The sequence below is a fragment of the Coturnix japonica genome, chromosome 8 (genome assembly GCF_054131305.1).
Source record: "Coturnix japonica strain WE chromosome 8, WE-NBRP24, whole genome shotgun sequence".
Taxonomy (NCBI): Eukaryota; Metazoa; Chordata; class Aves; order Galliformes; family Phasianidae; genus Coturnix; species Coturnix japonica.
The window spans coordinates 11864583-11880328 of NC_140670.1; the positions used below are offsets into that span (position 1 = coordinate 11864583).

The 15746-nt window shown below is 38.7% G+C and overlaps 1 protein-coding gene across 25 annotated transcripts in view; it reads right to left on the reverse strand.

Moving 5' to 3' along the window:
* The window catches only part of ZMIZ1 (zinc finger MIZ-type containing 1), a 317066-nt gene that overhangs the window by 122927 nt on the left and 178393 nt on the right, over positions 1–15746 (reverse strand). For all 25 annotated transcript variants that reach the window (XM_085554190.1, XM_085554182.1, XM_085554186.1 and 22 more), the window contains one exon: positions 7318–7431. In XM_085554190.1, the coding sequence (XP_085410316.1) occupies positions 7318–7431 (114 nt within the window). The remainder of the gene's footprint in view (positions 1–7317; positions 7432–15746) is intronic.

A 15746-nucleotide genomic window follows, 5' to 3' on the forward strand; every position in this document is an offset into this window, starting at 1 on the left:
GAGGCTTTCCTCCTATGAACTCATACAACAGGGACTTCCTATCTTTTTAAATAAACATCAGGATTATCAGAAGCAAGACAATGAATGTATTGTATGAATACGGTCCAGAAAACACAAAGAATCAAATAGAAGATTGTTGGTAAATTTAATATATTCAGATCAGTAGACCTTGATGAAAGGCATCTCAGAGCACCTCAAAGGAAATAGCCTCGGCAAACCTGGCAACTGCTAGTGATTATTGCCAGGAATTCATTCAAGGTAAAGTCTTTGGAGAGAGATAGAGACAAAATCTCTATTTGTAAGACGGTAAAAAGTTGAATATTAGAAAGTACAGTAACTCAGTCTGATAACAAAATAAATTACTAAATCAGTATAATGTGTGCAATTCAGAACATCACCACAAATCCATCAGCACAGCATAGTTTTCTTCTTTACGAGTTAACTGGCCTTGAAGAAATGAACTCAGAGGTCAACAACAGGGATAAAATGTTGAAAAAGAATCTCTGAAGAACATATCGGTAGTTCCATTTTAATCCAAGAGAGAAGGACAGCAGATGAGGGGATTGGCTTCAAATAATCAATTTTCCCACATGTGAACAAAATCAGTATTATGTGAGTTATACAGAACATCACCAGAAATCTGTCGGATTCACATATAACTAGAATTCATCTGCTCAGTGTACAAGTGACTGAGGATAAACACAGGAAACACTTTCGAGGTTCAGGCACTGGAACAAAGTACCAATCTCACCTTGGAGTCTGGGGGGTTGGGGTTATTACAGTAGGTTACTCAACATCTAGAAAACATTCAAGATTAGGGAAAAAGATTGGACATTAAGCTCTCTTAGGTCCATCCATCCCAAAAAATCTCAGCAATGTGGAAAACTGAACAAAAATCTGATTTCCCAGAGCCTTTCAAAATCTTTAATCTGGACAATACTGGATTCATAACTGAGATGTCACATTCACCACCTGTGACACAGTTCTGCAAAGATCCAGATGACAGGTCATTGACAGTGAGGGCAAAATTTTGAGAGTTAAGTTTTAATAATGAGAAAAGGTGAGAAATTCAGCTACCAACTTCTTTTTTTTTTTTTTTTCTTTTTCCTGAATTTAACTGTATTTTTTTTCTTTTTTTTCTTTTTTTTTTCCTTTCTGCAGGTCTAAGGATATACACCCCAGCAAGCTCTCCTCCCTGCCCTTCTTGTCATCACATCACAAAGTACTGGAACAACGTACCTCTTAACCTAACAGGCCTGTTAATCAAGAGGGATATATGGCTGCTTATTACAAAACTCCCTTCCCATTATGTTGCACTTTCAAAGAATCTCTTAACTAGCAGAAGTCAAGAGCAACCCCCCCCCTGCTGGCATCAGAATGAATTTTTCCAATTCAATTTGCTGGCTGCTCAAAACTAAAAATGCCAGCTGATTGCTAGTTCAGACAGTTCTGTGTTCAGCCACTTGTGCATACTTGAAATTATCTGAATGCAGTTTGAAGACTACAGCAGAAATTTTGTAATTAGAATTCTGCAATGTAGATGGTAATTTTTCCCCCTTGGTAACACACAGAGATCAGATAAACAGGAAGCAAATTGAAGAATTTTGCAACATGAATGGCGATCTGCTTCAAGCAGAAAAAAGGGAAAGGGAGGAAGATATCTTTGTGATCAGAAGTCTTGGTCTGATGAGACTCTTACATTCTAATTGCAGTAGAGCTGCCTCAACAATACAGACAATCAAAGCAGGTGAGTAAAGTTACACATCATTAGCTAGTTTTTGGCTTTTGATGCTTGAAAACAGACACTAGACAGGTTCTGCAAATGTAGAAGACTGTTCAAACTAGTGTTTTCTTAAATATGTTTCCAGCCCCAGTGGATGGATAAGGATTGTATTTTCAAAATAAAATACTATACTTGATATCCAAGTCACCTCCTGAAACACACCATGTAAAATAAGGATACTTCCTCCTTTACCACCCTGTCCTCCTCTTCTCTGCATGTCTCTAACAAGCATAAACACAGAAGTGAAGGTCCCCACACTCAACTCTAACCGAAATTTTCTCCCAGAGGAGAAAAATGCTTTAATAAAGCCAGCTGATCACTGGGTTACTGCAATACTGTTGTCATCTGAGTCCTGACAGGTTTTGAGCAAGGATATAGATAGTCATCACTTGAAGAAAGTAATATAGGAATACCAAAAGCATTTTAATTTGAACAGCAGCACATTTCAAACAAAGCTCCAAAGCTGTAAAATAACACAACTAACAAAATAGAGTTTAAAAAAAAAAGGGCTTTAGGATATCTTAAGGTCATATGACAACCAGTAACACTGAGTTATTTGGTAGCATTAAGAGCTGCTCTAGAGAGGAGTGATCTGTGCCTGCTGGCTGTACTCTGTCTGTACAGCTTGTACAGAGCCCCAAGGTGCTGTGTGCCGAAAACAGATAAAAACATGTGCTTCACAAACTCAAGAAGAGAGGACAATGGAAGAAGAATTCCTTCCACATTAACTTCTTGTTCTGGAAGTCTTGGATGCAAAGATTAAAAGCAACACTTCTACAGCTCTAATGGGCAGCTTGCATCCTGGTGTTTTCTGTGTACAGACCGTGCCGAACCAACTCTCCCACCTGCAATTACTCTGATTCAGATCTTAAATGGTTATGAAAAGTGATTTTTGATGTCCCATGCTGACTCTGATTATATATGCTTTTCTGCATTAAGCAGAATGAACCTAGCCAGGTGTGATGCCAAAGTAGCAGCAGATACCTTGTGAACACATTAGCATGACTTCGTTGGTTTTGCTGTCTGAGGCATCCTGTTGCGGAAACTTGACATAATTAAAAGACATGGCTTTTGTCCTACTTTTTAAAGTCAATTAGGTTTAATTATGCATTGGGCAAACTATAATAGATTTCTGTATCATGAACTGACATAAGCTTTTTTTTTTTTTTTTCTTTTAAAAATGACCTGAAAAATTTCAACAGTCTGAATTCCACAATTTTTCAAGGAGAAATACAAATCAAAAAGTTATTGTACAATGTGTCACAATCACTAAAAATGAGTCTACCATAGATACTTCCAACAGTTAAACACAGATGCCTGTTATTTCAGCAATTCTCTTACTGAGATCCAGAAAGAGTTCTGAGCAACACAAAAGATTCAAATGAAATCCATGATCTTCAGATTGAGTACAACTAGGACTGCAGCTTTGAGTATTGTTTTTCTTTTAGTTTAGAGATCAAACACTTAAAGAAATATGCACAAATTTCTCAGATTTGTTGACTGAGATAGACCCAATATTCAGAGAGGAAATGGAGAGCAGTAAGACAGTGGAGAAAATAAATACATTTCTAATGAATATCTCAGCATAGCTTCTCATGGGCAAACTGGGCAGAAAGTGTCAAAATTCAGTGTTCAGGCCAACAGCTAACTCAGGTAAGCACATCCTGTTTACCTAAATTCATCCTACTCTCCAAAACCATTCTGGTGTAAGGATTTCATTTGACTAACCCTGTAGGTACCATTACAGAGCAAGTACACATAGCTGCACTTCTTTCTACAGTATTTCCTTTTCAGGAAAACTGCCTAAGAGTCCTAAATATGATGAACTCTTGTGTGTTGTAACTCTCAAGAATGATGAGAGACTAAAGAAGTGCCTTTATTGTCCTTTGCTGAAAGCAGCATCAGACAAGTCTTTAAATCTGTCCATTTTGCTCCCAGCTGTCCTCTGGCTTCCATTTTTGCTGCAGCACAAACCCAAAAGATAACCATGTCCTCAGTGAGATCATTTACAAGTTCAACTGTTTGGTAAGAGCAGACCTGTGAGATGGGACCAGAGTGGAGCGGAGAAAAAAGGAGCAAAGTGTGAGACAACCTTGTCCAGCCAAACTAGAGTTGTTGTTTAATTGCTTTATGGGAAGATAAGTTACTTCTGTCAGACAGAAATAAAGTAACGCCATACATAGGTTTTCAAATATCAATAATCCCAATGCTATAAAGATTAGTCTTATCATAATATCATCTCATCCCAGAAGCCTTCATTAACTACAAACTCTAGAATCAGAAACTAATTCAATTATAATAAAAATATAGCTACATTTGTTTTGTGGAAAGTGAAGGCTATTTTATCGCTCCTTCTACCACTGTGCAGGAGTTGAAGTCACATACAGAAAATCAAATCCATTACACTTTCAATAAGTTACGGAATTTATTATTTCAATTTTTATTCTTTGTCAACAGACCATTTTATCTGTCTTCAAAATAACCACTGCAGAAAAGTAACCCCCTAGCTTATCTTGGCAAGTTAGAAAGGAGTTCACTGTCTTGGAGAAAGAACATAATTTGTTTACATGTGCTCCATCAAAGCTGCTAAAGGGAATCTTTCTGCAGCCTGTAACTTGCAAGAAAGAAAGCAGATTCAAAGCTGATCCCTCCATCTGTGACATTTTATTTATCTGATTAAATGTTTGGGGCTTTTTATGAACTTCTATTACCTGTCCACTTTAGTGATTTTCTATTTTGGCCAAGCATATAAAAAGGTAAACTTTTGAATAAGCGTCCATCAGATTCTTCAAACATAATGGTGATGCAAATACAGTTGTGCACACACACACACACACATCTATCTGATAAATTTGCAGCTGCGGTACCAATTCCCAAGTTTGCTTTTGAGACAGGAAGCCCACACTTGTTAGCCTGCATAGATCATCACTTGAGCCTAGATCAGTAGTACCTCAGGCATACCAAAGTACTGCTGATACATAATGTCCAGTCATTTACTGTTCAACATAACATCTCTGTTCAGCTAACTTGATTTCTGTAAATGCTTGCATTACAAGTTAGGTACAGGAAACCTCCATTAACAACCTAATCTATATAAAATCATCAAAAGAAGTGATTCCACAAGTGAAGTTGGAAGTTTTGCTGCTGATGTCCACAGAATATTTCTAAGACTATTTTTCTGTATCCCTTCAAGTTCTGTTAGACTGGCACCAGGAATAAAAACACTGTTGTTACAAAGTGAATCAGATATTACCAAGAGAGAACACACAAAAATGGTGAACAGGAAAAACAGAATTAATTTAAGAACCGCTCATTATATTAAAGCACAATGTCAAGATTTTGAGTGCTTTCTGAAAAAAAATAATAAATTCAACTTAGTTAATTTTTGCAAAAATATTAAAGAACAGACTCAAAAGAAGCAAAGAATCTGTTATACTTGCAGAGTTACCACTAAATTCTCCACCCATAGTACAACAGACATGTTTTGGTGCTCCGGCTTTACACCTGAATGCATTTCAACTTTGATGTGTGTGAACGGATGGTTTGTTCATCCCTGAAAGAGCTTGCCCTGCTGCAGCCATGACATTAATACATTTCAATATGGATTAGTACATACTGCATTATCCACTAGTAGGATATTATGTTATCATATCCTTTGATGGTTCCAAGAACAGAATAGTGTCATAAGAGGGAAAAAAAAAAATAAAATCCTTCTGTACAATAAAGAGATGCCTTATAAGCAAGTATCTTTAGCTATTGCAGAATTTCAGGAATAAATGCATTTGCCCTTGGGAATCGATGGAAATCAAATGTTATCATTAGGGCAGAGACTACTTGCTTTAAAAAGCATAGGAGTTTTAAGGGAAGCTATTTTTGAAGGTCATTGTAAGGACTGGCAAAGTAAGAAAATAATCCTGTTCTAGTGGCTGAATACTCCTTCATATTGTTGGTTTTTTTTTTCTTTCTTTCTTTTTTTTTTTTTTTCCCCCCATTTTTCTTTTAGCATAATCTTCACAAAGCAAAATACCGATATACTTTGTCAGCATTACAAAAAATTGGCTCTTGGTAGTATAGAATACATCATTAAGCAAGTTAATGTTAAATTTACTCATAATCTAGTATTTCAGGTGCCTTTCACTTATTCTCAACTTTCTGAATAATTTCCCTGGAAACAGTCTTAAGTTCTAATATGCGTATTAAATATAGATAGAGAAATATTATTACTATTATATTGTACTGTGGATTATCATTCTATAGACAGAAATATAGCATTCCCATCTCTCTCTTGTGAGACAGAGGACAGTGAATCACTAGCAGTCAGACCTTATTTTGACCTTGCACTTGGGCAGAACTGCAAGTCTGCTTATGTAGAAAGAAAAGATTTAAACAGCAAGGAAGCTGCATGTCAGATTAACAGCATTCTAGCAGAAATCTGCAGAGAAATAGTGTACAGGTTGCCTACGCATCTTTGAGTTGTGCCTCCTTTCTTGAATACTAACCTCAAAATACTAGCAAAGTTTTTAAAAAGTACAAATAAAATCCATGCCTTCTTACATCATTGGATTTATTCCAGCTTTTCAACACAGGAATCTGAGGGATGCTATGCACTTCAGCACACTAAGATGGAGCCATTCCTTAACATTTGGATTTCTGCAACTAAATCTTAGTCTCACTGTCTTTTTATCTACATCAGTTGCATACTATGTTAGAATAATCCACATGCTTTTACTCCTTCCCAACAAATGCAAAGATGATCTCCATATTAATCATTTTACAGTTTCTCTCACCTTCCTAACTATTTGTATTGGCTTTTTCTGTGAAGCTTTAGGACACCCCTACTGCAGACAGAGTTCAATTCCTCTAATGCCTCGACAAAACATAGAAATTTTTGAGTGGAACCTGCTGCTGGATGCATGGGAAATAAAGCACTGAAAACAAAAAATGCTGTTGAGCACACAATTTTCAATGTATAATGATCTAGTTGCTTTAGCAATGACAGCAGTCTTAACAAGAAATGAACAGAAAGAAAAACAACGAAGTCAATAACATTGTTGAAATGATTACTCTAGGAGTAAACGTGCAATCCATACATGCAACAAACTACACAGGCAGCAACACTGTTCATCTGGAGATTCTGCATGCTTGAGGTTGAATATAAGTAGAAAAACCACCAAAGGTTGAGGCAAGGAAAATAAATGCCTGTGAAATCTGTTAACTCCACAGGGAGATACCTCAGTTGGTAATTTCAAACCATGAAAATAAATACTGCATGGACATGTACAGTAACCTTGTATGTACTACGTATTCAGTAATTTTTTTTATCATTTTAACATCTAACAAACTTCTTGCTACTGTGTCTTGCTACCTGTGATGTAACAGACTCAAATAAACAGTTGTAAGGATCTGACTTCGTATGTTTAAGACAAAATGATGAAAGACACAAAATTCAGACCCAGAAAATCAAGTTCCCTTGGCTACAACAGGTGATATAAATCAGGGGATAAGAACTGCCACGACATGTGGACTGGACATACCGTCAGACAACCCATCAGGCTCTGCTCAAATGGTCTCTGAAAGGCCCTGGGGTCACCACACCAGTCCAGGAGCTCTGTAGCTGCATTATGGAAGTTTGCAGGGTTCTGTAAGTGCTGACAAAGGAAAATGAAGAAACACAGTAAATAACATACACAAAGGCTGACATTCTGTTTTCTACAGCATGTTAATACAAAGTCTGGAAACTAGGAATGGTATACATTTTGGAAATGAAACGAAAAATTGCATAGCAAACACAGACGATCCCACTTTAATTAATCCTCATTACTACCACAGACTTCCTAATTTTCTAATATAAACCTGTTAGTCAGAGATGAGTTATGGGTGCAATTCCAGAGGTCACTCATACTTGTACCCCCAGAACATTACCTTTCACATCTGCAAACTGTAATGGATTCTGCTTGGGCACCAAAACTGCCTGAATCTAAATTCACTGATATATACTTCCAATACTGAGTTTCATCTTTGCCTGCCAGCAGTCTCAGGAAAGACCAGTGAAAGAGCCAACCTGACACATTACACTGACCTCTTCTATGGATTTTGCCTCGTGTTTATCATAAGGCATCACAGTGAGCAATTGGGAGGACCAGCTTTCAGATGACAAAAAACAGGAGGAATTGTTCCTGACTAAAGTGTGGCTGGGATGCTGCCACAATTGAAAATGTGAAAGCACAAGAAGTGTGTAGAAACATCAGAACGGAATTTTACTTCTTCTGAAGAATGTGGCATAATTTAGGAAAAAAAATACAGGTTTTGTATTAAAATCTGCATGAGAAATGCAGTTTTTAACTGTCACACTCACCTCTGATTTTTTATTTTTTTTTTTGAGACATTTAGTAAACTTACCTGATATCATAACTGACAATATCATCCTTCAAAGTGCTGTACTGTCAAAGTATTCTAGCATTTTAGCAGAGGTAGGGTGCAGGAAAGAAGAAATTCAATTTACATGAATAATACTGCATAAGTCTTTCAAGGAAAACTCCAGAAACAAAAAGAAAAGAGCATATGTAGGAAATATGAACATCTTTTTAAATAGTAGGTTTATAATTCTTGAGATAGCTGAGAAAAACATGAAAATGATGATATTTTTAACCAGAAGGTACAAAACCCAAAGGTATAATTTAAAAAATACATCCTTATTTTTGAATCAATGGCATAATTTGGGAAAACATGCTCATTTCTAAGCATCTGGATTAATGATAATGTTCTACTTTTTTCCCCTCTTTTCCCTTGGTGCCGGAGAAGCTGCAAATACATTAACTTGACCATAAATAGAGGAAAATATCACTCCTATGCCAGGTTTTAAGGACTTCCTAGTCCATGAGCTTTTGAATCACATTACTGGAATTCTAAGAAGGCTCTTGGTCATAGGCCTTGTTTTAACAAGAGATGACTGACACACAGAGCACAGATTTTTAAATATCAGCAGAATTTGAAAAAGCAGACTGTGCAATGTGATTTTCTCCTCTGCTCTACAAACATGGACTATGGCTCCAACTACCACCTCACTTGAGAGCTTCACCTAGGCTGCACAACTGAGCAACTTTTTCTTGCCAGCTCATTATCTTGTTGTTGGAAGAGTCAAACTATTCTGTTTATTCACAGAAGAGTGCAAGTAAATAAGTCTAAGAAAATGTATTTTAAGTCTTTCTATGAAAGAAGCACCCCACGAATAAGGCCAGCAGCTTGACTTATGCATCTTGTAAGTAGAAGGGAAAGGGATCATTTCTGAAGGTTTCATTTACACCTGCTGAGAAGTGACTGCCGGACAGCAAATCCCACAGTGTACACCGCTCCTTCAGTACTTCATCTGCAGGGCAAACAGAAGCTGGTTCAAACCTCTTTACAAAATCATGTGCAAGCCCTGCTACAATCAAATGTACTGTTTCCAGAAGGCAAGAAATGCATGTAAGCTGGTGAACAAATTGCATTTCACTGAACACATGCTGCACTGCTAGGGCACATATAACAGAAGAAACTGAGCTATCTCAGTATGGGGAAAAAAACCAAATCAAAACAGACAAAAGCCAACCACCTCTTCCACTGAGAAACATCTCATGGAGAAATTTCCAAATCTGTACTTGAAACTGCCTTTAACAACATTCCCCACTTAGTGAAATTAACTGAGATCTGCTGATGTAAAGTGCTAAACTTGAGTGAGACATTGTTATTTTCACCACTGCTACTGTTTGCAGGGTACACACATGAAACAGACATGAAAGATCAATCCTGAATAATTTCGTACAGGTTTAGGCTAACAAGTGAAAAGCAGAGAGGGATCTCAGCCAAAAGCCTTATTTTCAGCTCAGTATTCCCTAATGCTGATTTCTGCTTAGCATCACTGAAAAGTAGTATCCCTCTTGCAAAGCAGAAGTCCAAACTGCACTAATTTTGGACTTCTCCCTGGAAGGAAAGGCCCAATGATGCAATTGAGCTACTTGTCCTATAATTTCCCATCATGTGTCTTCACTGCATTGGGACTGAATGCTGCAGAATGCTACCCCAGCCCACCTCCTAAATACAGAAGGTATGCTGAAATTACGACTTCTTAAACGAGTCTATACAACTGAAATTAGTTTAGGAAGCAGCTGGAAAGATAAGCAATTCTATTAATTCAACTGAAGGCTAAAAAGCCCTAACAAGCCATAAGAAGAAGAAGATTGAAAAGCTGATCCTGCAGGGACACTCCTATCAGATAAGCAAAGTTCCTTCTGTGGCATATTTCTAACAGTCTTCTGACTTTCCTAATGTTTTAAATTACATTTTTTCCTCAGATTTCTCTTTTTCAGATTACAAAGGGCAAGGTTACTTTTTGAGCATGGAAAGCGAAGAGAAATCCTGCCTGAATCAAAGCACAAAGGCAGGTAAGTTATGTAAGAAAACATTCCAAATGTCTACCATCATTTTTTTATTTATTTATTGACAGCTTAAATGCTGCACCCAGGGCAAAAAGCACTAATGTCATTCACACCCTCACAACAAAAAGACTGCCTGAGAAGGATATTATTACATCTGCTATATTCACGGAACAAGAAATTAAAGAGATTTTCTTAGCTCTCAATCCAAGAACAGAAGTACAAAACAAAGCTTTTGCCAGACCCATCCATCAGCTTTGCTGTGAAGCACTTCCATGCATGGCTCTATCCTCTTCAACTGCAATTATTGGCAGCATCTTGACAGAAGCAAGGCGTGAGCCTGGAGAGTCTAGTTTGAAATTGTGCTTCATGTAAACAAGTAAAAGAATCATTAATGGATGGTTCAGAAAAAAGCGTCAGTGAACCAGATGTTGCTATGACACACCTTGGTATGTCTTCAAAGCTGCTAATTATGAGTGTAATAATGAAGGATGTGACCTGCAACACCACCATGCTTGCAAGCTACAGCGCTATCAACAAATAGAGAAAACATGTATGAACAGCATCTGAAGTAGAGACATAAAGAAAAAAACAAAACAATAAACTGAAAGAATCAATTATTTACCAGATTGGCTGCAGTATCATCTGCATCTTAGACAGTTTTTAGTAAAACACAACAATTTCCATTATTGCAAAACCTAATAAAATGTTCAGACTAATCATTTCTGACTCCAAAAGACTAATATTTTCTAATCCTGGACAGAATAGAGATCACAGAGACACCTGATGCATGTGAATGGCTCATTACTGCAGGGATCACCAGGTGGTGATCTGAAGAGATAGTCTCTTCGAGTCATTTATTTTTTGTCTTGGAAAGAACCTTGTGTTCTGCGTAGCACTTTAATTAGTAGACAGGTGTGAGGAATGGAGAAAACAGCAAAGGAGCCCGCTGTCTTCTTCCTTGTGTTCTGCAAAAAAGAACTGTAGCAGAGAACCTTCTTTCCAGAAAGGAGCTGGCATTTGAGCTGGATTCTGGGGAAGACAGGAATGTCTACCTGCCACACATGTCCACGTGTGGCTTAAACATTATATTTTAATAAAGAAGAGACCATCCTTGTCTATCAACAGAGACAAACAAGCAGACAATGCAGGTACAGTAGGACATAACTTTACTCTTTTTCACAGCAAACATCTGTGTGCCTGTTCCATGGTTTGCTGTTATGTGGTCACTAGCGGGAAGAAAACAACATTCATATGGGAAGTTCTGTGGAGCAGCTGATATGTGGCAATTTTTGGTGCAAGCATTACAAAGTACAACTGTTTCTGGAAATTGTTACTCCCTCCCAATTAGAAGGTAGCTAAAAACTCAGCAATAAGCCCCAAACTATATGCTTCATACCAAAGACGTGTGAAATAGGCATATGTAATAATGAACACATCTTTTTCAAATTAGATACTACAGCACAACTGAGTACTTTCAGTCTTCACACCCACACCAAAGTGGGTGCAACCCACTTCCTGCAATCAAAGACTCCAAATCAAAGAGACAGAAATCAAACTTCCACAGTGGAATACAGCAAGAACAACAGCCTTATCCCCTCTAAATACAAAAGACTGCAACCCAGGTATACACTTGTGTATGGTAGGGAGAACAGTCTAAGAAGTAATGGAAGACCAATTACACAGGGCTGAATCTATCTCATGACAGCAATGGGATGGAAAATTAATCATTTAAACATGGAATCTGTATGTTCCAAGTAGTTGCTATAGAAAACAAATGTAGAATTTCAATTTACAAACTGCATATTTATGGTGGAGGATTTTTTCTCTTCCTTCTTTGGAATACATCAAACTGAAGACAAAGTCCTAATTTGCCACAACTTAACCTATTCAAAATGAGATGTCATGCAAATCAGTTTTTGAGCAGCAAACTGCTTAACTATGCTAAACAAGTTATTGCATTTATTTACGTGATGTCGCACCAAATTATGAAGGCTGACTCAAGTTGTCTGTTTATTTTGCCGAGTTACGTCTGCTCTGTGTCTCACTCCTTGATTTAATTGAGCTGCTGAAGATAATATAACTTATCACACAGACACGATGCCATGTTGCTAGATTCTAGGTTAATTAACAGTAGCCTACAGTCACTGCATTTCTCACATGGTTAGCCACTTGGACCCTGTCTACTGTCTAGCTTCGCTAATCAGTGAGGCTGGGAATTTCACATTAGCAATAGAACACACCAGCAGCAGACAGAGCTTTTGACTGTGCAGAAAAAGAAAACCCAGCTCGCCTACCGGCAGCTTTTTCTTCCCTCTGAAATTAACCCATTATTACGCGGTGTCTGCTCACGCCACACTTTTGGCAAAACCTCTGCTTAGCAAATCAGGGAAATCAAAGCTGGATGGCAGCTGCTCCCTGTTGGGGCAGAAGGCTGCGGCTGCTTCTCCCAAGTAGAGCCAGTTTGGGCCCAGCAGTGAGACCCACACACTGTGTGTGGCATGGCGCTGTGAGCCAGATGGGCTGTGCAACTGCCCTGACCACAGCGGGCACAGGATGCTGCAGCAGGGCACTGTGGAGCTCACAGAAATGGCACAGCAAACAATGCCCCACCTTCTGCTAATGTTTGACTGAGGTGGACCTGAAAGTAAGGATTCGCCTCTTTGAGGCTCAGAGTTTTCAGGGCAAGCTGCCTCAAGACCTTCTTTCCCTAAACTGTGCAGGCTTGCCCTTTGTTCTATGAATTGCTGTTCCATGTAAAGCAGAAAGCATCCCCAAGCACCCACAAGGCTGCCCAGCCAGACCCAAAGGTGGCAGCAGGACAAGGTGGGGCTGGGAGCGAGTAGCACCCCTGCCTGCAGCCCATCTTCTGGGCTGCCCGCACCACAAAGCTTCTCCCCAAGGTGGAGCTATGCCATCAGTATTAGAGGAGGACAGAGTTCAGCTCAAGGCACAAATACTCCTCCTGCCTAATGCAGCCCCTCCCCTCTTTTTGAAATAAGAGTGCTTTTGATTCTTTCAGCCCAGAGAAATATGGTTTTGCTATTAATATTCTTCGCTGTTCTCCCTGATGCACAATGCATACAAAGTGATATGACAAAGCTTTGTGTTTAGATATTTACTCTGGGGTTTTTCCTCAGACTTCAGACAAGCCATTCCTAGTTTGCATTACAGGTTCATCTATAAGTTCTGCAAAATTTGTCTTGCACTGCATCACACATCTTGAATTGTGGGTCATACAGAAGTCAACATCAAATCCATCTCATCTGTATCATGTGCTAGATACTCAGCATGCTGTGAGTTTTGCACAGGGCTCATGACATCTGAAATGCATGTACACAGCTTTGAAGTTCACATGATCTGCTTGTTATTTTTATCTGTTGGTGTGCAGGTTTTCAAGCTTTCCTCCACAACGTAAAATTCTCACAATTGTAAAACCTAAGGATTTAAAAGCCAAGCAAAATGTAAAACTTGTCAAGATTTATGTATTAAAAAATAGGACGATCAAAGCTACAAAATGAGTAGTTCCTTAGGGACTAACCCAACTGACGCTGCCTGAGGAAGGAGCTGATCTCTGCTTCCTGTGTACCAATGTGACTTTTTTTTACCTCTGGAGTGCACCAGCTCTGTTCACTAAGAAACAGCACTTGGTGTCCCGGTGCTTTGGCACATCTGACGAAGCAGCTCACACTGTTTTTTGTCTAGCTTAACATTCATCTGGATTTGCTGCAATGAATGCAAGTGTGGAGATGGCTATAGGAAATGAAGGGACAGGGAAAGAGCAAAGAGACAGAGATCATGTGCCCTTCAACTGGAGTAACACAGGAGCAGAATTACTGTGGTCCTGCATGTTTGGCAATGGGAGTTCAGCCCTGAAAGAAAAACCAATCTCCTATCTCAAGAATGTAAACAGGATTCCTGGTGCTTTGATACGGAGTAACCCTGGGGAGACAAGGCAGTTTTTCATGCATTACTCAGCACACAAGCATGCTCCTCCCAGACCTAAATTTGATAGCTCATCAGCACCACACGCAAGCAGTATGTGGCCTGCAAATCAGCAGTGGTCACTTGCTGTAATACACTGATCGCATCATCATTACTGAAAAGCCTCAGCAGGCTCCATGAGTGAGCCCAGCTGTGAGCTCCTCTCCCATGCACAGGCACCCACTTCTGATTCCCATTCACAAAAAACGTTCTTTCTCTGTGCCATATCCTCCACTGGCTGAAACTGAGCTCAAGCAGTGTCACAGAAACATGGTACATTAACCAAGAATGAGCTTAAGAAGTGGAAAATGCCATAACTCAGAAGTCGCTTCTCTATTTTTTCATAGTCAAGTAATGTGATTATAGAAAGGCCATCTACGTGAGCCGCTGTATTCAGTACATTAAAAATGCGTCTGCTGAGAAGATTCAAAACAAATGGTCTTTTCCTTTTTCAAGAGAGTAGAGGGGAGTACTGAGCCATTTTCTTTCTTTTGGGAGTGTGTTTTTTGTTTATCTAAACATGGTTATATGTAGTTCAATTCTCTACAGTCCCTTTCAATATCAAAGATTGTTTTATTTATCAAAAAATTAAAAGGCTCAAGCTGTGCATTTTGTATTCAGATAATCCCTCCCCTCCCCCCAAATTTAGTGTTTGTGAGATTGAGAGATCCCTAATGAATAGAATTATCTTGCACTTACATGGTTCATTCCATTGGAGGCTTTATAAATATTTTATTAAGCTCACATTTTGAGAGGCACTAGATACACTGAGAAGGAGATTAAAATCATGTTAGGCCACAGCTTCCTATAAAACCAGAGTGAAAGGGTTTCACCTTTGCCCCACTTGTCCACTACAGCCTCTTTTTCAAGGGAAAAGAAAACAGTAAATGTTCAGCAAAGCCCAGCACCTCTTTATAAGATGTTTTAAGAACATGAAAATAGTGGAGGATTTGAGGATACAAATCATCACTGAAGACAGGAGTTGACACATTAAACAAATGAGAAAAGGAACAGAAAGAAAGCATGAACATCACTAAGCTGCAAAGACAAGGTGTTCACTTACTTACTGTAAGTAATAACAGAACAAACATGTACTAATGCAATTTCTGCAGATGCCTCACTCAGAGAGAGTCACAGAAACACACAATTGCCAGGGTCAGACGGGACCTCTAGAGATCATTGAGTCCAACCCCCTTGCCAAAGTAAGTTGACATGTCAATATAAAATGTGTTTACAAACCAGCTTTGGTTTCAGAAAAGATGAATGCCTGCTGACTGAACAGCCTGGGTCAGATACTGCAAGATCTGTAAGGAGGACTACACACACATGCATGTGCTACAGGAGGAAAGCGGCAACATAGCAAACATGTGTCTGCTACTTTTACAGAAGTGTAAGAGATGAATGCAGTGTTCTGATCCTGACACACAAGAGAGCTAAAACAAGAATTGCTGCCTGGCTCTTATGATCAGAACTCCTTTGTATTCTTTGCTCTGTATCTTCAATAGGTACTTAATTGTAGTATGCTTACAAATTTGTGTTACACAAACAAGAAACTGTTTAGACCCTCC